The sequence below is a fragment of the Cheilinus undulatus genome, linkage group 13 (assembly GCF_018320785.1).
Source record: "Cheilinus undulatus linkage group 13, ASM1832078v1, whole genome shotgun sequence".
NCBI classification, from domain to species: Eukaryota; Metazoa; Chordata; class Actinopteri; order Labriformes; family Labridae; genus Cheilinus; species Cheilinus undulatus.
The window spans coordinates 31,472,505-31,496,303 of record NC_054877.1 but is presented as its reverse complement, the minus strand read 5'-3'; the positions used below and the strand labels follow the sequence as shown (position 1 = coordinate 31,496,303).

Sequence of the window (23,799 nt, the reverse complement as noted above, 5' to 3'; positions counted from 1 at the left end):
GATTTGCCGTACATTTTACCTTGCGTTAATTGGTGCCCTGCATATCACCCTTACATGTCTATTATAGATAGACATAAACATCAGAATGAGATACCACTTAATGAAACCAGGTGGCACTGTAGTTCCAAATGAAAATACAACAAATTCTCTGCTTTATATCAAAAACAGCTAAAGGTATGAGCCTTGAAAATATGATTAGAGTCGTGTTACAAAACATTTACACTGAATCCTCAAGGAAAAGTATTTCAATGCATACGTGATCAGATGACACAGAGAGAGTGCATTTATTCCTCATGTTACATTTCTTGATGTTACAGAACAAGTAAATTATGTTACATCTTTTGTTTTGCTATAGCTATTAAACACACAATTTTAACCTAGGCTGCTGTTCATGGTGAAATATATATCCATATGGAAAAACCTAAATAAGAACCAATATTACTATTAGCATAATGTGTTTGTAGTGTAGGTCATATTAAACAGATTATCCTTTACACTGTTTTTAATCTGAAAAAGAAAGTAATTCTGAAGTATTTTTAAGAGTATGTTTATTTTTACAGTATATTTTTACAGAATCAAAACTAATGACCCAAAACATAACAAAAGGAAAACAGGGGAAAAGTAAAATTAGAAATGTATTTCCTTCATTTACAGTATATTCTGCATGCCACTTTCAAATGTTGTTTTAACAATAACCAGTTGTGTCTACAGGGTCTCACACCTGTGAAATTTTACAAATGATAACACTGGTAACTTGTTTTTTTTTTTTTTTTTTTTTTTTTTGTGCTTTCTGAAATGTCTGTGAAACAAACACTTGGTAGTGTTAACAGTCTGAAAGGCTACAGTGAAGGCACTGGACGCTTTTATGATCCTATTATCTGCCCATCTCCATAGAAATGTGACTTAAAAATACTAAAATGTCAGAGTTAGCACCTCTGAACAAAAAATCACGTGCTAAAACCTCAGCTCAATTTCACCAGCCACAGTACTACTGGTCTCTTAAACTAGAAGTTGTAGGTTCGAGCCCACACTGGGATGACAAAAACAAATGGGAGTCAGGCTGGTATCATAACCAAGAGATCAACAGATTACATCTCTCTGTCAGTATTTTACAAATACTTATGAGCCACCTGTCACAGATTTATTAAATCTAATCTTAGTAAAAATGAGCTATGATCTTATACTGGAACCCTAGTAAAAAAGGGGTCAAAATAAATCACTGATCACTCTTTCAGTTTGCAGTAAAACTTCCAGCAAACAAGCTTTACTGAAATTTCTGCAATCCATCAGCCAGACATAACCTGTGGTTTGTTAAGTTATTCAGGCCACAGTTGCTGGCAAGCATCAGCAGACAGGAGCAGAGTTGTCACGATACCAGAATTTTCAACTTCTACTGATACATTTCAAACAATATTTTGATACAAAAATGACCTGGACGACCAAAAATGTAGTTACTTTTGATTTACAATTAGAAAACATCGCTAGACACATACCAAAATTCGACGTTATCAGTAGCAATAAAAGGCAAATATATAGGCTATTAGAGTTTCCTTAAAATTGTGTATGACCAAAATAAAAATATTTCCTCTGAGTTATCATTAATAATCCAGAGGAAGTGTGTCTAGGCACTCAGTCTCTATTTTCTAATGCTCTTATTTTGGACATTTTATGGGTATCAGTGTTCATGCAGAGATCTGACGCTGTCATCTGTGAAGGGAGAAAACATCACTGTATTTTGCATTGATCTTTTCTGCATAAGACACTAAACTCAGCATGTGCATCCTTATGAAAGGAACTTAAACTGTTGAGTGAACATTTACCGGTGCCTATGACAGGAAGGAGTGGGCTTCAGCAGCTATCAAACAGACTCCAGCACCTTCCTGCACGTTTGTGTGGAGGTGTTGGCATGTTTAAGAGTGTTTTCCCTATCAATCAATCAGAAAACATCTTATTTCTCTGTATCACCACTTTGTGTGTAACTAGCTCTTTCTAATTGATCGCCCACTGCTGCATGCTGTCTGTCTCGCTCTCTCTTGTGGCAGCTTTTGGTTGAAAACATGGCTATATCTTTTATTTTTTTTGTTACTTCTGTACTTTTCGGCACTATTGATCGTAAAAAATAACGGATATTGTATTGCTGAAAGCATGTGATATTGAAAAGGTTTCTAAGTATAAAAAATTTTGACATTCTAAGTTTGAAGTCAAGGATGTCTTTACTTTTCTCCCAGCAATAATTGCCTCCTTGATCCATATATTCCTCTTTCCCTTTATTGTGCTCTTCATCTTCAGTGCTCTCACTTTCTTCATCACTGCGTTCATCTTTTTCCAGCTGAAGACAGAAACAGATCAGGAATTTCATATTAGAAATCAGTCTTATAGAATCACAAGAAATTACTTTAAATATATACTCACATGAAAGCTATGCAAGAATATACAATGTTCATGACAAAAGTAACAGATAACCTGCTGTTGATTAAAATGATTCTCACCTTGCCTTTCAGGAACTTGTAGATCATACGTAAGATTAAACCAGCCCAGAAGATATGAAGAACCTGCAGCACTATCAGCAAGATGTTGAAAAAGTAATAGCCAGCGAAAGGTTCACACAGCTCCACAGACAGCACCAGGGTGGTATGGATGATTCTGTAAACGATCAAATAAATAGTTGAAATAATGTCTCTAACAAAAGACTTACAAATCACTTTTTTAAATATTGATGCTTTTGTGCTCTTATTCAGATAGGACAGTGTAAGAAACAGTACAGAGAGAGTGTGGAATGACATGCAGGAAAGAAGCTGCATCCTGGATTTGAACCTGGGCCGTCCACTCCAAGGAAAACAGCCTCTGTACTTGGGGCACCCAAAGATACTACTGGCACCCTTAATTCATTCATAAATAAAGCATTATATCTACAAAAAATTGGTAAACATCATAAAAGTAAGCCTTACTTGCTGGGGAAAACCACCAGTCGAGTCACAAGGAAAACCACAGCAAACAGAACAAACAGAATGTCACATGTTTTCCTCCACCCAGAGCCATAGTTGAACATCTTGGCAGACTACAAACACAGGAATAAATGAACTGATCAAGGAAATACAAGCCATAATTTCAGTCATATGTAATATATACTCATTCCAGAAGAAAGACACTGAAGAGTGGATCAATCAGAAGATTTGGATAATAGATAAACAGGGAGATTTACAGGACCAATCGTGCTTTTTTAATACCATTTATACTCTTAGATACAGATCTTTTAGAGGTAACATGGCATCCCCATACACATAAAGGCTGTAAGTGGAGTTTCTAAAAATCTTCCCCCTAGAAGGAGCTTTTAAAAAGGTCCAATTTCAGTGACCTAAGAAGCCATCTGCATGTGAACGCAAGGCCAAAATGCACAAAAAAACCTTGTTTAAAAAAAAAAAAAACAACTACAGATGGATTTCAAAAAGTAGAACAAGATAAAGTAAAAAAGTTTTTTTCTCCTTTGATTTCTCTCCAAAAATGTTTACTTCTATAAATTCTGGATTATGTCATACATGGTGAAATATTCTCTTAGTGAAACATTTCAAACCTTTTTTACTTCAATATTGATGAATATGGCTTACAGCTCACAAAAATAAAAAATTCACAATCTCAAAATGTGAGAGTACTACAGACAAGTCCAGTCATGGGGAGGACTGCTGACCTGACTATTGTTCAGAAGACAGTCAGTGTCACCCCCCACAAGGAGGAGGAGCCACAGAAGCTCATTGCTAAAAAAAAAAAAAAAAAAGGCAAGCTGTTCTCAGAGGCTGTATCAAAGCATATTCATGGACTTTACTTGAAGACAAAAGCATGGTAAGAAAAGGTGCACAAGCAACAGCCTTCAGAGGATTTTCACACAAAGCAGATTCAAGAATTTGGGGGAACTCCCCAAAGAGTGGACTGAGGCTGGAGTCTGTGGATCAAGAGCCACCACACATGGACAGGTCCAGGAAACAGGCTACAAGTGTTGTGTTCTTAGTTTCGAGCCACTCTTGAACCACAGACATCACGTCTCACCTGGGCTAAGGAGAAAAAGAACTGGACCGTTGCTCAGTGGTCTGAAGTCCTGTTTTCAGATGAAACTAAAATTTGAATTTTATTTGGAAATCAAAGTGCCAGAATCTGGGGAAAGATTTGAGAGACAGTGTTTTCAGTTTCAACAGTCAGTGATGGTTTGAGGTGCCATGTCATCTGCTGCTGTTGGTCCACTGGTCTTTATGAAGTCCAGAGTCAACGCTGTCAGCCGTCTACCAGGAGATTTTGGAGCATCATGCTTTCATCTGCTGAGAAGCTTTATGGAAATACTGATTTCCTTTTCCAACAAGACTACCAGAAACTGGTTTGCTGACCATGGTGTTACTGTGTTTGATTGGCCAGCCAACTGGTCTGACCTGAACTCCATAGAGAATCTCTGGGGAACTGCCAAGAGGAAGATAAGTGACACCAGACTCAACAATACAGATGAGCTAAAGACTGCTATCAAAGCAAGCTGGACTTCATAACACTCCAGCAGTGCCACAGACTGATTGGCTCCATGCCAAAATGCATTGATGCAGTAATTTGTGCAAAAGGAGCTCCAACCAAGTGCTGAGTGCATAAATGAGCAGAATTTCCCAGAAGGTCTTGAAATATTTCATTTTGTATGAGATGAGTCTAAAATATATGGAACTTTGATTTCATTAATTTAGCCACAGAAAAACAATGGACTTATTCATATTCCATTTTTAGATGCACCTGTGTGTGAGGACAAGGCCTCTGTACAACTTAACTTTGAAAAAGTCTTTGTCTTACCTTATTCTGTTTGATTAATTGATTATCTTTTGGCCTGTTTTTGTTGAAACCATCTTTAATTGCTTTAATTTAAAGCTGCGGCCATGTGCCAATGCTAATGGGGTTTTCCAATAAACAATAAACAATAATTGCATTGCTTCTTTTAACATTTCTACCTTGACTAAAAACATTTTGGGTTAACTCCTGCTTTTTTGTTTTATGTATGTTGATTTGATTGAATAGCAGGCCAATGTTACGATGCCTGAGTTTGAAAATGTATCGGCATAATGTATGAGTCATTCCTCTTGTCTTTGCTTTAGTTTTCTGTCACACATCCCACTGATTTCATAACAGCATAACAATCCTTCAATATGCACTGCTGATTTTACTTAAGAAATGCTGCAGGTCTGTTTTTCTGACTCTAGTATGGCAACACAAAGGCAGAAAATGGCCAACGTTATATAAATCCATGATGAAATGCCCTGAAGACATTAATTACATTTGTAAGGTCCCATGTGGCTGTGGCTCAAGAGGCGGAATAGATGACGTGACTCTTAATGTACAAGTTGTCCTTTTGATTCCCACCAAGGCTGCATGTCAGCTACATGCCATTGTCTTCTCACATACTTTAAGATTCTTAGTTCATTGAGAAAGTATATGAGACCAAATGTTACCTCCAGCAAGATGTCAGAGGAGTCATGGAGCAGAATCACCAAGGTGCCGATGCGGATGTAGTTGGCAGAGTAAGAGAAGCTGAGCAGGAAGATGGTGGCCAGATGATGAATCACCTGCTCTTTAAAATCCTAAGCAGAAAATGGATGGAAAAAACACTGCTCAGCAAAAACTAGAACTATAATAATTTCATTATTATATGTGTAGTTAAGCTTCATGAGAGGAAAAGCGCAACACATCAAGTATAATATAAAAGCAAGCTGAAGCTAACTGAAGGCCAGTTCCCTCTGAATTTAAGTTTAGGCCACAAAGTTAGAGGAGAGTTATAAATTAATGCTCACCTTCCTCTTGATGTCCACAGAGACCCGAAGGAGTAAAGAGACGTAAAAACCCAGCTCTAACATGTAGTACCAGTAATGAGCTCTCTCCATGGGCTGTGAATAGAACATTTTTAACAGTTTAAAAAAATTTAAGTGTCACCAAAATTTGTCTTAAAGGGGATTTGTTTTTAAGTTTGAGGGAAGAGTTACTTTAATGAGGGGGAAGTAAAAAGAGCAGGTGGATAAGTGCTAAGATTATTTTAGGGGCTTTAGCCTTTATTTTGAAAGGACAGCTGCAGAGAGACAGGAAATATGGAGAGAGAGTGGGGAAAGACCTGCACAAAACAGTGCATGCAGTCCCCCCAATTTGCTACACCTTTATTGGAGTCCACCTGTGGTAAATTCAATTAACTGGATATGATTTGGAAAAGCACACACTTCTCTATAGAAGATCTCACAACTGACAATGCATATCAGAGCAAAAACCAAGACACGAGGTCAGAGGAACTGCCTGCAAAGCTCAGAGACAGGATAGTTGCAAGTCGCAGATCTGGGGGAGGCTACAAAGACTTTCTGCTGCACGAGGGACAGTAGCCTCCACAACTCTCAGATGGAAGATGTTTGGCACAACCAGGACGCTTCTAAGAGGTGGTCGCTTGGCGAAACTGGGTACTTGGGGGATAAGGGCCTTTGTAAGAGAGGTGACCAAGAACCTGATGGTCACTCTGACTGAGCTTCAGAGATCCTGTGTGGAGATGGTACGAAATTACAGAAGGATAACCATCAATGCAGCCCCCTACCGATCAGGGCTTTATTGCAGAGTCGCTGGATGGAAGCCTCTCCTCAGAGCAAAAACACATGAAAGCTTGCTCAGAGTTGAAAAAAAAAACACCTGAAGGACTCACAGTCTGTGAGAAACAAGATTCTCTGGTCTGGTGAAACCAAAATCGAACTGTTTGGCCTAATTCCAAAAGTTATGTCAGGCACTGCTCATCACATGTCCAATACCATCCCAACAGTGAAGCATGGTGGTGGCAGCATCATGCTGTGGGGGTGTTTTTCAGCAGCAGGGACTGGAAACAGGTCAGGGTTGAGGGAAAGCTGAATGGAACAAAGTACAGAGATATCCTCAATAAAAACTTGTTCTACAGTGCTTAGGACTTCAGACTGGGCCAAAGGCTCACCTTCTGACATGACAGTGAACCCTATCAAACATCTTTGGAGAGAATATGACTGTCTACTGACAGTTTCCATCCAAACTGGCTGAGTTTTAGAGGACTGCAAAAGGAGAATGGCAGAAAATTTCCTTATCATGGAGTGCCAAGCTCGAAATATATTGAAAAAGACTCAAGGTTGTAATTTTCAAAAATTTCGAAAAATTCTGTTTTCACTGTCATTATGAGGTTCTGAGTGTAGAGAGAATAAATGAATAAATATGAAGGGGGTCTGAATACTTTCTGAATGCACTGTAAATGTTTTGAGGACAAAAACCCAGACATCATTTTTTTTTTATCCCTGATTGAATCTCATCATATAAAATATTCATTGTTCTCTCTGGTGTGATGATGGTGCAATGACGAACCATAACTTGTTTTAAAAACTCCCTTTTCAACAGATCTGATCTGTTTCCTTCACTATCCGATTTCATCCAGATTGTATTCAATCAGATTGTGTTCAATCAGACTGTGCTACAGACGAGGTCACTCTTATTTCCTTGTGTTTCCAGTCAATCCCTGTGTTTCTCTCTTTGTGTGTGTGTTTGCTAGAATAGGTGTGGTCCTCCTGGTTCCCTCGGCTCCGAGCTCTGCTCATTTTACACACCTGTGTAAGATGAGCAGGCAGCTAATAAGATCACCCTCAGCGCCCAGTCTGCACACCTGCCTCTCATCAGCCTGCAGAAAATGTACCCAGCTCTTCCTCACCTTGTTCATCCACTGCTGTAGTAATACTTTTGAAGGCCATTTCTTGATCCTGTGGTTGAAAAGTCAACTTCACAGAGAAAGGCTCCTGAGTGGCATGAATTTGAAGCATATAAATGGGATTAAATATAAGGTGTCTGGATTTTCTAAATGAAACAATCAGCAAGATAGACGGACATTCCTAAGCTCATCCCTTAAAACTACACAACATCACAGTTGCACTAAAGGAGTTCATGTTGATTAATACGACGTTAGTGTTTCCAGATTCTACATGAAAATGTAGCACAGGGGGGTCTGTGCTGTCAGCATGGGAGATGTGCTGGTTTCTGTTTGAAGTTAGCCTGAGCTGTGTTGACCAATCACATATCAGCAGGTTTGGGTATTTAATTAAAAACACCCCCTGGGGAAAGCATAAAAACATTATCCATGCTAATGCCACACCAGCTCCCACAAGGAATATTTTAACGATGTTTTACTGATCCCTATAGACACATATCTGCTTGAAAGTACGGTTGAAAATCCATCATACATCAAACATTTCAGCTTTCAGAGCCACAAATCTGGTTAATGCAGTGCTGTTAAAGCCAATCAGTGTTTAGATTTCCTACCAGAAACACATCAATCTGATCTTCATCAGCAAACAGGTCTTGTAAAAGTTGTTTGCTTTTCCTCTTGAGGAAGTCTCAGGGCAACGTAAATGTACATGTTACAGTTAGTGCTCTGCTTTTCCTGGCATTAACTGTTAACATGTGCTACAACAGGTTTTTAAAAAATGCATTCCTCCATCTGTAGTCAAAGGAATGCATGGCTGCATATATAGAGAGGAATAAACATAAGGCCTAATGACTTTGATCTTTGATCTTCAAAATCGAATTAGTACATCCTGGAATCAGAGTCGACATTTGTACAAAGTTTGAAGAAAAGCCTTCAAAGTGTTCTTGAGTATTGGGTTCACATGAATGGATGGGTGCATGGACAAATGGCAAAACAAAATGCCTGTCAAAATGGCTAGTGCAGGTATAAAAATGTCAAAAGGTGCAGCTGTTATGGGGGGGGGCTGTGATGATGTATTGATGTTATGTTCTCACCTGAAGTGGGTATCCCCTCCAACATTCCCTGCGGTCCCAGAACCATGGCCTCTGTGGACAAAAACTAAAGAATTTAAGAGTTTTAAACAAAGCTGAATCTGCAGAACAAAAACTATAACATCAATGTCTAAATTGTGTTAATACACTGTAATTCATTAAAAAAGGATTAATATTTTTGTAATAACGTTTTTTCTTTCACACTTTTTAAAGTACTCACATCAATCAAACAAGCCAGTCCTACTATGAAGGCTGTGATGTAGAAAAAGAACCTCCAACTGTAATAAATAAAAATGAAACAGGTTAGAAATTTAAACAGACAAAAACCAAGCATACGGATAAATTACAAATAACTGGTAAAGTGTCGATCTTTATTGTAGCAACTTGTTGTCTTTGAATATTTGCAGCAGGGAGGGAAGTGCTTTTGAGTCAAGTCATGTGTAACCTGAACATTGAAGGGTTCTTAAGAGAGAAAACTTACGCAGCCTCACCAAACTTCTTGGTTTGACATGGTCTGTCTTGGTTCCTGCGGCGTCTGAACCAGATCTCAATCTGCCTCTGGCTTTTCCCACATACAGACATTAAACTGAGAATTTCATTCTGAAAAAAATAAGGTAATGATCAAACCAGTGAGATGGGACAAGTGAGACTAAGTGTTCGTCTATGGAAGTAATTTTTCCATGAAATCATCTAATCTTCTCACACCATTACACTCACGCTGGTGCTAAATTACTGCTGCAGCTTAAACATTTAAAGTTGTGATACTCAGTGTGTGGCTCTTGAGCCAAGTGTGGCTCTTTTGTGATGACTTGTGGCTTTTTTAGTCCTACTTGGAAAAATAATTCACTCAGAAAACCTTAAAAAAAAGGAAAAACAGAGCTGTAGGATCAGCGAACAAGGTCATTAGAAATTGCTACAGATAGGTCGGAGAAAACCCTCTAGCCAAAGACTGCAGGATTGCGCATGAAAAATGTCACAACTGTGGAAAAAAGAGACACAAAAAGAGCCTGCAGATACAAAACATGGGGTAAATAAAATACTACACAGGTTAAGAGGAGGAAAAGAAATATGCAAAGCGAGTTAATTTCATACAAGAGGAAGGGACGGATAGTGAGAATGAGGAAGTTTTCACTTTGTATCATACAATGTCACACGTCACATATTAAAGACCCAGGAACCAGTCTAGTTTTATTAATTCAAGATAGATGTCAAGTTTTCAGTTACCTCTTTCTGATCTTCAGTAATGGTATTTAGTAATACAGTGAATTGTTTTCACTTATTTTTACAGTCATCTGTGTCTTTTCTCTGAATTTCATGATTTTCTAACTTTATCTATAATATTAACCATATTCAAAAAATGTTATATAAATTAGGAATTTGGGCACATAGATCAGCTGGTATTTTTACAAATAAGCATTTTTTTTTGTAAAAAGAACAAAACCATCATCTGGTGGAGTTGATAAGTGTTGGCAATGGAAATAAAAGTTGATGGCTTAAACTACCCTATCAACCCAAATAATAATCTTATATGACTAACGACAAAGAGAAATTGTATAAATGAACAGTTAAACAAAGCTGCCTGCATGCTATGATTATTATATGTTTTTAATCTTATCAGTAATTATTAGCGTCACATCCCCAGGGTTTGGATTGTGGCTCTTTTTAGGGTAATTTTTCAACATTTTGTCTCTTTTGTAGAGCAGGGTTGAGTAGCACTGATTCAAAGGTTTGAAGAGTGCTGTGTTTTACCCCATCAGATAATTCTGATTATAAATGTAATGCAGATTTAGCCTGTGCTGATTCATACTTAATATAAATGAGAATGAATTAGTTTAATACATGACTTAGATTACCTAGTTATAAAGTGGATAAAAAGGATCTTTACATCATAATGGTTGAAAGAAAATATTATGAAAGCAAGACCAATATAGAGTACAAACTACATGGAGAAAGGGAAACTTTTTCATGTTCGTCAGTGTAGAAGATTTTTTAAAAACTTGTCAAGTAAAAAAACTAAAACAAAAGAAAAATGTATAGAAGGATGTTTAAATGGATAGAGCTGTTTTAGGATGCATATTTTTACTAAATGTGAAAAGATAATGCTAAAAATATGGCTCTTAAACACCAAAAGTTGTAATATGTTGGAAAAAAGACTAAATGTTGCATACTAAGTTTGGTGAATAACAGCATTTTCTAAGAAAAAAAAAGAAATATAAGAAGAAAAACAGAAAATGTTTGATGGTATATGGGGAGTGTTTTCTGCCTTTGTTAAATATGTTGATTTAACAGTGGATGAGGAGGAGGAATGAGTATGCAAGAACAACTTTCATGTGTTTTGGGTTTACATTGGTGCCAAAGACAGCTTAATGTCTGAGCGGTAGTTTGTTTCAGTCTTTATTCTTGCTAATGTCAGTGAGTGCGTTGGTTAAACCCATCTATTAATTGTGTTTATCATCAAATTTGTATAAAATCAATAAATACAGCGATGAAAAGTGCTTTTTAGTGCTTTTTGTGCCTCCTTATCAGATTCATGATCATGTTACCTGCCGAACAAACATGTGCTACAGATGACACGTTCAATTAATCTCAGGCCTGCTGGGACTAATTAAACTGGGCCACCAAAGCTTCTCCCTTTGTTATCCTTTCTTAACTTTTTTCTCCAAACAGGGAGAAGGCAAACGTGGTTAATTTTACGGCATTGTTTCTACTCTAACCAACAACTGAAAGAGGACAATGAGAGGTAAATATAGTGCAGTGTTTTCCTCTACACTATGATTTTTAAAGGAACAAGGATGTGAACTGTACTCCACCAAAGATTTGAAAGAGGAAGTAAAAGGTTGAAACGAATATATCATATTGTGTTCTCCAGTTACCTTCACTAAAAAGATAAAAATGTTCCTGAGAAGCGCACTAACACCTTTTCAGACTAACCTGTGTTGGCTGTCTGCTCCTCTGGGTGTAAAAAAACTCCAGCTTCGGGGAAGGGGCTGCGGCCACTTGTAACCTTTTTTTCACTCCCAAACATCTGCCAATGGGTGGGGCCAAATACCTGGAGGGGAAGTGAACAAAGGACAGCTTAAACAAATGATGAACACCCACTGTGGGACAGTCAGGGTGTCAAACAAAATAGCAGAACACTAACAACTAAGGGCTACACAGTAAATACAATTTACAGGTTACAGCAGGTAACAAAGAAAGCAGTTTGTTAATGAAGACAGACTTATTGGTTGTACAATAAACTTGCCACATATTTGTCTTTCAGTATAGAAAAAAGTCAACTGATCCCAACAAGGACATTGTTAAGGGAACCAAAAATGACATGGCACAAAAGATTAGGTGGAATTTGGATACTCAAAGGACTAGAACCAAGCATAAAGGGAAAAAAATCATTACAGAATAAACACTGAATACTGAATATAGTAAATAAGAAATAACTCATGCAAATAAGACAACAGGGAACACACAGAAGTGTAATAGACCTATCAACAGCCCTGTCCCTGAGTTTGCATGTTAGAGTGACATTTAGATTTTTATGAAAGCCTATACTACTCCATCCCATTTCATCTCCATTAGATTTCTCAGTAACACTTTATTTTAGTGTAATTATCCAGTCATTTCTCTAGAAAAAGGTGGAAATTACAAAGTAAGAAGTTAAAAAGAACAAACCGATGGACAAAAGCAAAACAAAGCAGTTTCATTGTGTACATAAATCAGTTTGTGTTTTCCCAAGTGTTTTCAGAAGTAGTTAGTTAGGCTTGTTTAGTGGTGAATGTGTTTGCAACAATGAAATAAAATAATGTTGATTGAAATTTCTCCATCCTTGTTTTTTAATCTTTTTTACTCATGTTTCTTAAAAGAGGAATGCAGATTTGATTTCTGATGAGATATGTTTTAACTTGTTGAGCCAAAGTCAATGCCTCCTGTAAAGGCAGTGTAATATGAAACAAGTCACCCAGATCTTTATGGAACAAAGAGGGTAGGTGTGTTTCACCTCTCAAACAGGTAACGGAGCACAATAAAGCACAGTGCAAGGGGCAGAGCTACGAGGAGGTCCCGGGGTCGTGGTCGCTCAGATTCTGCCAGCTGCTCCATGTCCATCCAGGTCACACCTGGAGGAAGCCAGAAATCCTGTCTCCAAACATCAGGCAGCAGGTCCATCCTGATCAGAACATTGTGAAAATGATCAAAGAAATAGTCTTCAGGTAGTTCAGTCTTTTATACATCAAATGTGAGGTCATCAAGGTACATGGAGTATACTGTATTTGTACTGAGACGTGATTTGATTAAGGGAGAAAATAATCATCAGAGGCGTGTTTCATTGTTTCAGTGTGTGTGTCTATGGCATGGCTGTCCAGGATAATGCTTCACCACATTTGATATTTGTCTCTACTTCAGGCAGGCCCGACCCAAAGAACTGGCTGGGCCCCTGAAAAACCCAAGGAATGGGCCCTCCCCAGTTGTGATTTATTTATGATGTCAATGCATGAGTGCTGGATCAGTAGCACTGGTAGTATTCTAGCCTACAGTTACCTTGGTTTGGAGATTAAAGGTGTTTCAAGCTATTACTGTGTCTGATGTTGGAATTATTTTATCATACTCCTTTTAAACCCCTTTTCACCACCTCTTCCACCCATTTTTGCCACTTATAACCCATTTTCGCCAAATGTTTTCACTTTAAACCACGTTTGGCCACTTGTAACCCATTTTGCTGCACCTTGTTTTGTCACTTTTTTGCAGCTTTAAACCAATTTTAGCCATTTTAGCCACTTTTATTGCCATGATGTCAGACATCTTCCAAATGTTTTAGTTCAATGTGCCCATTCACATTTTTATCATCACCAAAAAAAAAAAAAAAAAGAAAAAATAAGTTTTTTGTTTGTTTGTTTGTTTGTATTTAAAAAGGGGGTTACATCTTTGAAAAGGACTATATTGTAGGCTACTACATCATGTTTATATATAAAATGTGGTTACCTCAGCCTTAGGTTGCAATGGAACATGATTTTGCTGACCTCCATGGGCCCCCCCATTATACCCCCTTATAAGCAGCCTTGCTTTCGGTAAAAATGAAATTAAATAAAAGAGTGACTGCCATCAAGGCATTATGTAAATCCATATCTTATTTCCTAAACAGAAATTATCAATACATAAAATCATAAAATATCCTGCTGTGTCGTTCCAATAATTTGAGACATGCACACTGAGCAGTTTGGAATTAGTAGAGGATTAAAAGAAGACTGTGCACGAGCAGACATCACATCTGACAGACCTGACAAACCTGATGCATGTATTCGTCAGAAGCTGGTGGTTGATTGGCATTGCGGTAAGCATCAAATCGCGGAAGATGATCGAGATCACCTGCACGCACTGCAGACTGCAAAGTCTTTTGTTTGCTGTTGACTTTGATGCACTGCTGCTTAACACCCATGTTAACACCTCAGTCACAGTAGCCTAAATAAACAGAAGACTTGGCATTTTAACTTATATGTTATATGTGTTTTGAAGCTGACTTCACATCTCATCGGGTCTTATCATGCACTGTGTCAACGCCTGCAAATATTTAGTGAATTTTTTAAACCGATTTGAACACTTCAGCGTCGGTCGTGGACGTGTTTTAGTCGTTTTCAGCGGTAAAATGCTCACTGCATGGGCAGGATACCGTCATTAAGAAGTCGAAATACAACTAGACTGATTCAACTAAATCCATCGTTTACCCCACCTAACCCCCCCACCCCACACACACACACACACACACCCCCACACACACACACATACACATACAAGGAGCCTACAGAAGTAGAAATAACCTCCAATAGTTAATACAGACTTTCTCGGAAGATGCAAAGAAAAAACATCAAACAGAACAACAATCTTGCAAGTGTAAAGGTAACCCGTTGCCTTTGTAAAAAAAACACAAAACAAAACTGTTAAGTCCTAACTAAAAGTAACCTAATCTAACAATACACCATTTTGTAGTTTACCTGTTGAAAGAAATTATCTGTGGAGCAAAAACTCACCTGTGTAGTGACAAACTTCTCGTCCAGGATACAGAGGGTAAAAGTGTGTCTTTGTCAAAGCTTTATTTAGTTATGGATGAGCCCTGAATTCCACTTTGTCCCCACGATTACGACAGATAGGAGGAGGACCGTTCAGTCATCACGGCTAAACTGTCAAGTTTTTCCATTCACAATGGCTAGGTATTTCGAAATAAAAGTTTGGGACGTTTGCAATTACTATTTCAGGAGATAATTTGCTACTTTAAAAAAATACCCCTCAAATAGTCATTCCCACGCGTATTTTTCAGTTATGTACACCCAAAATTCAATAAATAGTTCAATAAGTAATATAGGTGTACCCTTATTTTGAAAACATCCGCTGTTAACGTATCCGTTGATGTAGCTTGATGGAGGAGCGGCTAATGAAGCACCTGGGGCGTCTCCTGTTAACACCAATGCTCCCCTACCCATGAAGTCAGTAAGCAAAGGGAGATGTAAGCTAGCTGTAACACTGTCACAACGCGCAGTGACATGATTATTAGATAATGGTTTATCAAACTCGTGTTATATTAGCCCAGGCATCGTGCCTTACATATAAATACGTTTATTTAGTCATAAAAGGCGTGACATTTTACACTTATAATTAAAAAAAATGATACCAACGAATTTAAACAGTAGCATTCAGCGTCCGGCCTACATTTATTCAACACATCCATCCTCAGGTCAGACTTTCTCATGCAGATAAATTCAGTATGACCTTTTCTTCTGTGCCTGCTGACATTTTATTATGTAACTTCTTTAATAAGAGATGCATTTCTATGAAATGCAGATTAACAAATAAAGTAAATGCAAGAACTGGTTTAAACCCAACAAAAGTTAGCTACAAGAGGCAGCATTCCTTGTTTGTGTAGAAGCTAATGCTTAAGGAAGAAAATAACTTAAATAACTGTTTTGTTTGTCTGTTTTGTGGACTGATTATTTTTTTTGCACAGGCAGTGATTTTATGGCTGTGTCCTTTCCTCATGCTTCAATGAAGTGTTAAATATTAGGGTGCTGTTTTCACTTATGGAAACTTCAGGAGCTTTTCAACCAAATTGTGTCTTAACTTGCACAGCATGTAACATTGAAGCACACACTTAACCCTGTCTACAATATGAAATTATAAGATAATACAAGGGGAACCCATCTGGGGCAAGGCTGAATCCATTTCAGGGAAAACTTGATTAATGATTCTACTACACCCAAGTTGTTTACTTGAGTAAATCAAAACCCATGACACACCTTTGAAAGGAATTAAGGATCATATCTCATTACATTTCCTTGTACTTTATTATGCATCAAGCTCATGACCTCTCCTGGGTTACTGGCAGCCCTTAATTTACAGTGAGCATACCTTCGGAGTGAATGGTTTACAGGGATATGTAGCTTACATACTTTACCATGAACAACTGTATATGCCATCACAGAGGGCTCTCACTGACTGCTACATTTCCCTTTAAGACACACCCAAATACTTATCTGAACCCATGCCACCATCTACTCACACTTTAATCTTTTCTCACCGTATCCTTTGCTTGAAACAACACTTTGAGCTCATGGCAGAAGAGAGATAAGCAGGTAGCCTAATGATAACATCACTGCTGTCGTTCAAATTAACTTATCTTTTTTGCTATTTATCAGTCAGACAAGATCTGTGTTTGGACATGAGTATTCATGCATTATTCAGTAACGTTTATGAAAAGATGATGAGGTGTTTATGTGCCGGGGTTGAGATTTTTAGTGCATTTACATCAAAACATTATTTGCATTTGTCTCTTGGCTGTGTTTACCTCTGATTTGCATTGTGTGTGGTTGTGCGAGGGGAGGGGGTTTAATGGATGGAGTCATATTACCAGAAAATTAGCTGGTGCAACTCAGGGAGGTATTTGCATACTGTGTGCCCCTATTTGCCCAGCCATTATGATCACAACAGACACGTGTATGTATTGCTTCTGCAGAGCCAGAGTCAACTAAATCAGATCTGCACAGCAACCATCAAAGGAACCCACATTTAAAAATAAATTGAACTATCAAACAATTATTGGGTTCTGATGTTGTCATTAATTATTTGAGTTACCTTTAAGATTTTTTTTAACCCCTCTTTACCATTTCACCATTTCAGCTTATTTTTGCCCCCCCCCCGAGTGATTTTCTCACTCTTCAATCTCTTTTTATGACTCTAGCTGGCAATTTTTGCAACTTTTTTGTCACTTTTAAACCATTTTTGCCTTTTCAACCCATTTCTGTCAACTTTTGCCACTTTTGCCACTTTTGAAGCACTTTTTTCCCACCAATTTTTGCCACCTTCTGCATTTGTGTAAACCAGTTTGACACTTTGATCCCATTTTTGCTTTTTTCAGCCTCTTTTCCCCACTTTCTTCATCCATTTTTACCACTTTTTTAACTGCTTTAAAACACTTTTGACCATTTTTTTGCCCCTTTTTACTCATTTATGCCACTCTTAACCTTATTTTGGCAATTTTTTCCAAAACTCTAATTGTTTTTCCCTTAAAGTTGTCACAGTTCCCTCTACTTATTTTCTAGCATGCACATCATGGCTTAGCTATAAAGTCTAACCCATCATTTACTCTTAAGTGAGCAATTGCAATCCAATTTTTGGATGCTTTTCAACCAGTCAAAAGAAGGTAATTCTGTTTTAAGAAAAGGGGTTTCTATTAGGAAAAGACTGTATGATACTGCAGCATAGATGTATACAAATTTTGTTTTGTTGCTTTGATAAGAGTGGTTATTATTTAGGTTAAATAAAGAATATAGTTTTCACAGATTAACTTCACAATGGACCATGTTTTTCGGACCTCCATGGGCTCCCCATTTGGCTTGGCCCCAGAAAGTGCTCCCCTTTGTATCTGCGGTGGGAGGGTTTGTTTGTGATTGTGGGTGTTCACATTTTGTGCGATGTTGATGGGAACTGAGTGTCTTTGTTGTTTGATCAGGGCGGTAAATTGTGAGAGCCCACTGAGGCAGAATCTGTCCTGTTAATTGCCTGACTAATGAGGTAGGGGTTGTGTCACTGTGCTTCTAGCCATCTGTTGGAGTCTGATAAAGAGGATGCTGAAAGGGCTGATGTAGTCTGGCAGAGCCTGGCCACTGTTTAGCTACTTTAGTCCTCTCTAATGAACTGAAAAAAACATTTCAGTGACTATATTTAAAAACAGCAATTTTCCTTTGACTTCATACTCAGGGAGGCTTGCTAAAATTGAGTTTTGGTTAGCGCCATTCACAAACGCCAGACTGGCGTGCTCACAGAAATACAGTACGTTCAGTTCATGTTTGTCCAAAATATGAACGAGTTCATGAACGATCGTTCACTGAACTCGTTCAGGCACAACACTGCCCCTCACAGTTTTAAACAGTATAAATTTAGGGTAGGGTTTATGACATCAATATTACACAGTTTTTCAGTCAAACATTAATATAGAAATAAGTAAAAGGTGAACGGCTGGTGAAACATTGGGCTATATTTTGTGTACAAAACAAAATATTTCATTAACAAGGATCTGCAGCCGAGAACATCTAATATTATCAATTATCCTCTTAAAAATATACTTAGCTTACAGGATAGGCAGATATTACTGCTTAATAAAAACATAATGATGTGAAAGCCATAATGTCCTTATGCTAGCAAGAACTTTACTTCCTAGCTAAAGTGATATATATATAGTGTCTCAAACTGCATACTTCAGTTAGTGTACTGTAATACAGTACTTTTAAATGCAATACAGTGCATTTAATCACAGCTGGTTAGGGCACTGCTATTTTACAATAACAGGGAATGACAGGTTTAACTGTCTCTGTTTTCTTCTTTTACTTCTTTTGTAACAGCACCTTCTAAGTCGACTTTATAATTTAAATTTGAGGGCTATTTTCACACACTTTTGGATTCACGGCTCTGAAGGCCCTTTTTTTGATTGCAATCTGCTGCCAATGCTAATGACACGAAGGATGGGTAGGTAGGTGGGCAGGCAAGAAGGTAGGTTTAGATAGATAGCTAGATAGCTAGCTAGCAAGCATGGTATGCATGGTAACACTAGCTCGCATGCTAACAATATAACATCCACTACATCACCAGTATGGCGTTTACTGAGGTTGCTGATTGTCCATTGTTCCAAACGCAATTCTTAGACGTTTTTGAGTGTGCCAATTATACACTGCATTCAAACGTACTTCTCAGTGTGAACGCACTACACCCATTGACACAATCCAAATGTTTAGCATTTGGTATGGAAGTATGCACTTTGGGACACACTGTTGATAGCTTAGCGTAATGTTTGCTAGCTTTTAAGTTGTAGCAGTTTATGTTATCTGACTTACCATTACCATTAGCCTCTTAAATAACACACTCATTGAAAAGTAAACAGACAAGATCACTTTGAGCCATAGTTCATGAGTAACTTTTTTATTATCCATTGTCTTCAGCTAAGTAGCAGGAAGCTCAAGAAATTTGCCGTGGCTGAAGACTTCTTAACTCTTACTGGCTTTCATTTAAGCACAAAACTGCAGGCAGTCAGATGGATTAGCCCAGGTTTGGTGGATGCCTTGAGAACATAATCTACCTGACTACATTGTGCCAACTGTGAAATTTAGTGGAGGAGAGATAATGGTATGAGGCTGTTTTTCAGGGTTTGGGCTAGGCCCCTTTGCTCCACTGAAAGCCAATATGAATGCTTCAGCATACTAAGACATTTTAGACAATGCTATGCTTACAACTTTGTGGGGAAGCAAGTTCTCATTTTCAAGTAAAGGAGACTTTCTTTTTTATGCCAGCTGGGATAAATGTTTTATAAAGTGAAACAAAATCTGCACTTTAGTCGATCAGGTGTAAAACAGAGAAAATGTTTTTCAGCAGTTTTTTTAAAAAAGGATCTTTGAAGTTTTACAGTTTGCCCCAGGATAGTAGTTTAGACATTACAGAGTTCTTTTGTTTACATTTTATTATGGCAACTGTGAGGAACCATGGACAACAAGTGCTTTGTTAGTTAGTATAAACTTCTTTGGTTTAAGTTGAAATATTTCTCAGCATTTGTTTGAGTCAGATTTAATAGACATGGGGAATTCTTTGAAAAAAAAAAACTTACTGTATAAAATTTCCTTACATTGGTACAAAATTTGAGAAGAGTCATAGGCGTAACTGAGATCCCCTGACTTTTCCTCTTGCATCATTTGATCGCTATCTGTAGCTGTGAGTGAAATGTCTCAATAACTATTGGCCCCTTGAGATGAAGTTGAATAATTCTAGTGACTTGTCATCTGGCGACATCATTAAATCAATATTTTAATTTGTCAAACACTTTGTTTAATGGCCAAATATCTGTCAAACTAATGACATTCTTATCAGCCTCTACTTTAATTTGCATTCAAACCTAACTTGCAAATGTTTATCATGCCAAAACTACAATGCTAAACATAGTAAAAACATCACAATCTATGAATAGAATTGGTTTTTTTTAAAGAGAAAAGTAGCATTACAGTCTGCTTGGTCTAAATTCTTTGCTCAGTATATTCATTGTATAAATATAGATGCAGCGCTGGAAGCCTAATATTCTTTTTAAACTTTGTTAGGCTTGTGTGGGTATTGTCCATATTCACATGACAACCACTTTCTGATGTTTTGCAAAGGGTTACAAGCTATAAACTGTTGTAATCATAACTTATGTGCTGAAAATCAAGAAAATAAAGGGTATCTGACAAATACTTCATACCAAACTGCTTCAAAATGAACAAAAAAGATCATAAATATTGAAGAGATTATCAGTGGGTCATACACTATGTGGACAAAAGTATTTAGACACTGAACCTACACCAACAAGGACTGTTGTGACATTGTATTCAACTTTATTTCTTTTATGGAGTTGCCTTCCTTTTTGTGGCTATAACAGCCTCCACTCTTCTTGGAGGGCTTTCAACAAGATTTTGAAGTGTTTTGTGGGAATTTGTGGCCATTCATGCAGTAGAGCATTTATTAGGTCAAGCACTAATGTTGGATGAGAAGGCCCAGCTATGGAATCAGCAGAGTGTCATTTATGCACCATGCTTTTTAGCAGTCGTTAACCTGTCTCTGTGGATTTACATGGTCTTCTGCTTCATGGCTGAGTTGCTGTTGTTCCTAAACGTTTCCACTTTCTTATCATATCACTTAGAGTTGACTGTAAAGTATCGAGCAGGGATTAAATTTCACAAACCTTCTTATTGCAAAGGTTGCATCCATTACGGTACCACGCTTAAAATCACTGAGCTCTCCAGAACGACTTATTTTGTTTCAGAAATGTTTGCAGACGGAGACTGCATGGCTAGATGCTTGATTTTATACACCTGTGCAAATGGGCCTGACGGAAACACCTGGATTCAGTAATTAACAGGTGTGGCCAAATACTTTTGTCCATCTAGTGTGACCGTGCTTAGATTTGACAGACTGTGGAAGAGAATGGCATCCTTCCTGCATATTGGCTTTTGATTAAAGATTGATGAGCACTATATCTTTCTCCAAAATAATGAAAATAATAAATTTTAGTAGATTTCACAAGAAAATTAAAATAAAAAAAAAAACATGCACATTTCTGGTTCAAGCATAGTTTGACGAGTGTGCTCAGTTGTAATTCTTAAAGTATCCAGAGGAGGTCACAGCTTGTTAGCAGACTGAAGCACCACAGGAAACACTACCAGAGTGGATATACAGCAGTGATTCTTGATACTTGTCATTGATCTCTTCATTCATTCAACTTTTTCAGACTCTCATGAATTTCTTTCAAGAGAAGTTTTTCTCATGCATGTTTGTATCTGTCATCCACATATGCAGTTTGCTGTGATGAGGGTCTAACTCACTCAGTGTAGGGATGTAATTTATAAGGGTGGGGTGATCTGCCTCTGGATCCTCGTAAATTAACTGACTGTGTCTCTTTACGAGCCTCCGATTGATTATGTGATTGATTTCAGTTGCCCTAAATCTTAGCTGTATTGATTTGTAGGCAGCAGAGAGGATGGCTTTTGCTAAGGAAAAGTTTGTGTTTGTGTACTATGAAATAATGACACTTTCTATAATCAAGACAAGACAAAAGCTTTATTTTGTTAAAAAAAAAGAATTGATGCCACTTTAAAGAAACATTAGGAAAATATCTAATTCTTAAACAAGTCTACATCCAGGAAGTTAGACTGCATACAGTAGTTTGGTATTAATGTACAGCATTTTGGTCTTCAATAAGGATAGAACTTTTTACAAATCAGTAAAATATGAATACTAAAATCACTTTAAAAATAGCCTTTCATTGACACACTTCAAAGGAGAATATGAAGGGCAGAAACAAAGTTATAAAACAAGTGGCAAAAGGAGCAGTAACATCATTAGTATGAAATAGATATTTTCTTATATTCCTACAGGCACTGTTGAACAGATTTGGCTGGTGCACTGGACGGGGCCTAAAGGCAGAAAGGATTAGGCGGAGGAAATTAGCGTACATGCATTTCATAATCAAAACTTTATATGACACACATTCAGCCGGGGCTGTGACCCTCCACACTGAACCTTTTAAGCCTCTTAAAGGGACGGCGACTTTGAATAGAACAACCCAGAATAAAATACGCTGTAATAACTGCAATGTATTATAAACTACAGCTTTTAAACTCGAATACATCAACAGAAAATAGATACCAATACCTGTTTGAGCTCAATTTCAGAGGTGTACTTTCAAAATGGCTTTGGTGGATTAGAGATTGGTGCTACCTGAGGACCGTCATAGAGGATGTTTAAAATGCCTCAGATTATCCAGCATGGTTCACTTTTTAAAAAATGACATCTTTTAAATTTTGCTCACCTTTAAAAAAAGCTTAAATAAATGCTGCAGAGATATAAAAGTGTCATTTTAACCCTAAAATCAACAGTTTGCAGTCTTGTCCCTGTATCCTCACTAATATTGTATAATTGTGTTACTCTAACCCAGCTTTGAGGACTTCCTTACCTTATCTAAACTTATTTGATTTCTCTTTAACTCAATCAGGACCTCTCTAGCAGCAGATCTACTCTGTTTTTATGATCAGCTCTGGGGTTTGTAAAACTTTATAGGATTAAAAATGACATGGTACACATAATGCAGGGGAACAGATCGTAGTGTTCCTGCAGTATAACATTAAACACACCATGAATCTCAAGTAAAACATGGCATACTGTAAATCAAGACAGATGCAGGTCTTCTGCTTCTTTCCTACATCCTCTAACACATTTAATCCTCAAAACTTTCCTATCACAACCAAAACACATCAAGTAACAATCTGCTTTTCCTTTCATTTTCAGGAACTTTTTAACACCATCATCCATCAAATGAGCCGTCACATCCATCCATCATCTTCTGATCTCGTCCTCACACCAGCGCGTAATCAAACTGTCCTCTGTCCAGCCCCTCCTTGTGGTCTGACCATGACGACGCCGGCATGCTGCTGTATGGGTCCAACAAAATCCGGACGCAGCGAACAACCAGAAACAGCAGCAGCAGCACAAGGAGGCCGACAAAACACAGGGCTGTTCCCTGCTCGGGGTGCCCCGCCACGGGCTGCAGCTGCGTGGGGCCCCTGGGGAACCCGGGCGGAGCAGGAGAGGAGAACTCATAATCCACCACCCAGTAGTTTGTGTCACCCATGTTGGAAGAAAAGGTGAGGAGTTTAATGTTTTATTGTGGGAGTTTTATTCAGCAGTCAAGAGCTATGAGGAGTTGCATTGCTCTTTGTTAGTGAGTGTGATTTTTGAAGCCAGAGGGACGTGGCATTGTGACATCTGGCAGATGTCAACACATTTAACTCAACCAGCCGCAAGGTAAAAGAAAGAAAAAAATGTTCCAGTAGAAATAACACAGGGAAATCAGTGGTGAAAATTAATAAGCCCTCTGGTGAACCAGAGACAAGCCCAGGCACGCTCAGTAATTAAATCTAACCTACTGAGGTTTTCCCCTCTCCCACAAAGACCTACTCACAG

General features: G+C 37.9%; 2 protein-coding genes across 2 annotated transcripts; both read right to left on the bottom strand.

The window, feature by feature from the left end:
• Positions 1-288: 288 nt before the first annotated feature.
• On the bottom strand, positions 289-14,898 carry LOC121519690 (ceramide synthase 2-like). Its single transcript, XM_041802513.1, has 11 exons — positions 14,805-14,898; positions 12,782-12,949; positions 11,722-11,839; positions 9,272-9,390; positions 9,011-9,068; positions 8,794-8,844; positions 5,808-5,900; positions 5,469-5,597; positions 2,949-3,058; positions 2,490-2,643; positions 289-2,329 (listed from the first exon to the last, which is right to left on the bottom strand). Exons 2-11 carry the CDS (start codon positions 12,946-12,948, stop codon positions 1,949-1,951), a joined length of 1,380 nt encoding a protein of 459 aa, XP_041658447.1. The 5' UTR covers position 12,949; positions 14,805-14,898; the 3' UTR covers positions 289-1,948.
• An 8,236-nt stretch (positions 14,899-23,134) lies between these two features.
• Positions 23,135-23,467, bottom strand: LOC121519691 (cortexin-1-like). Its single transcript, XM_041802514.1, has one exon. The coding sequence runs from the start codon at positions 23,465-23,467 to the stop codon at positions 23,192-23,194; it is 276 nt and encodes a 91-aa protein (XP_041658448.1). The 3' UTR covers positions 23,135-23,191.
• Positions 23,468-23,799: the final 332 nt, after the last annotated feature.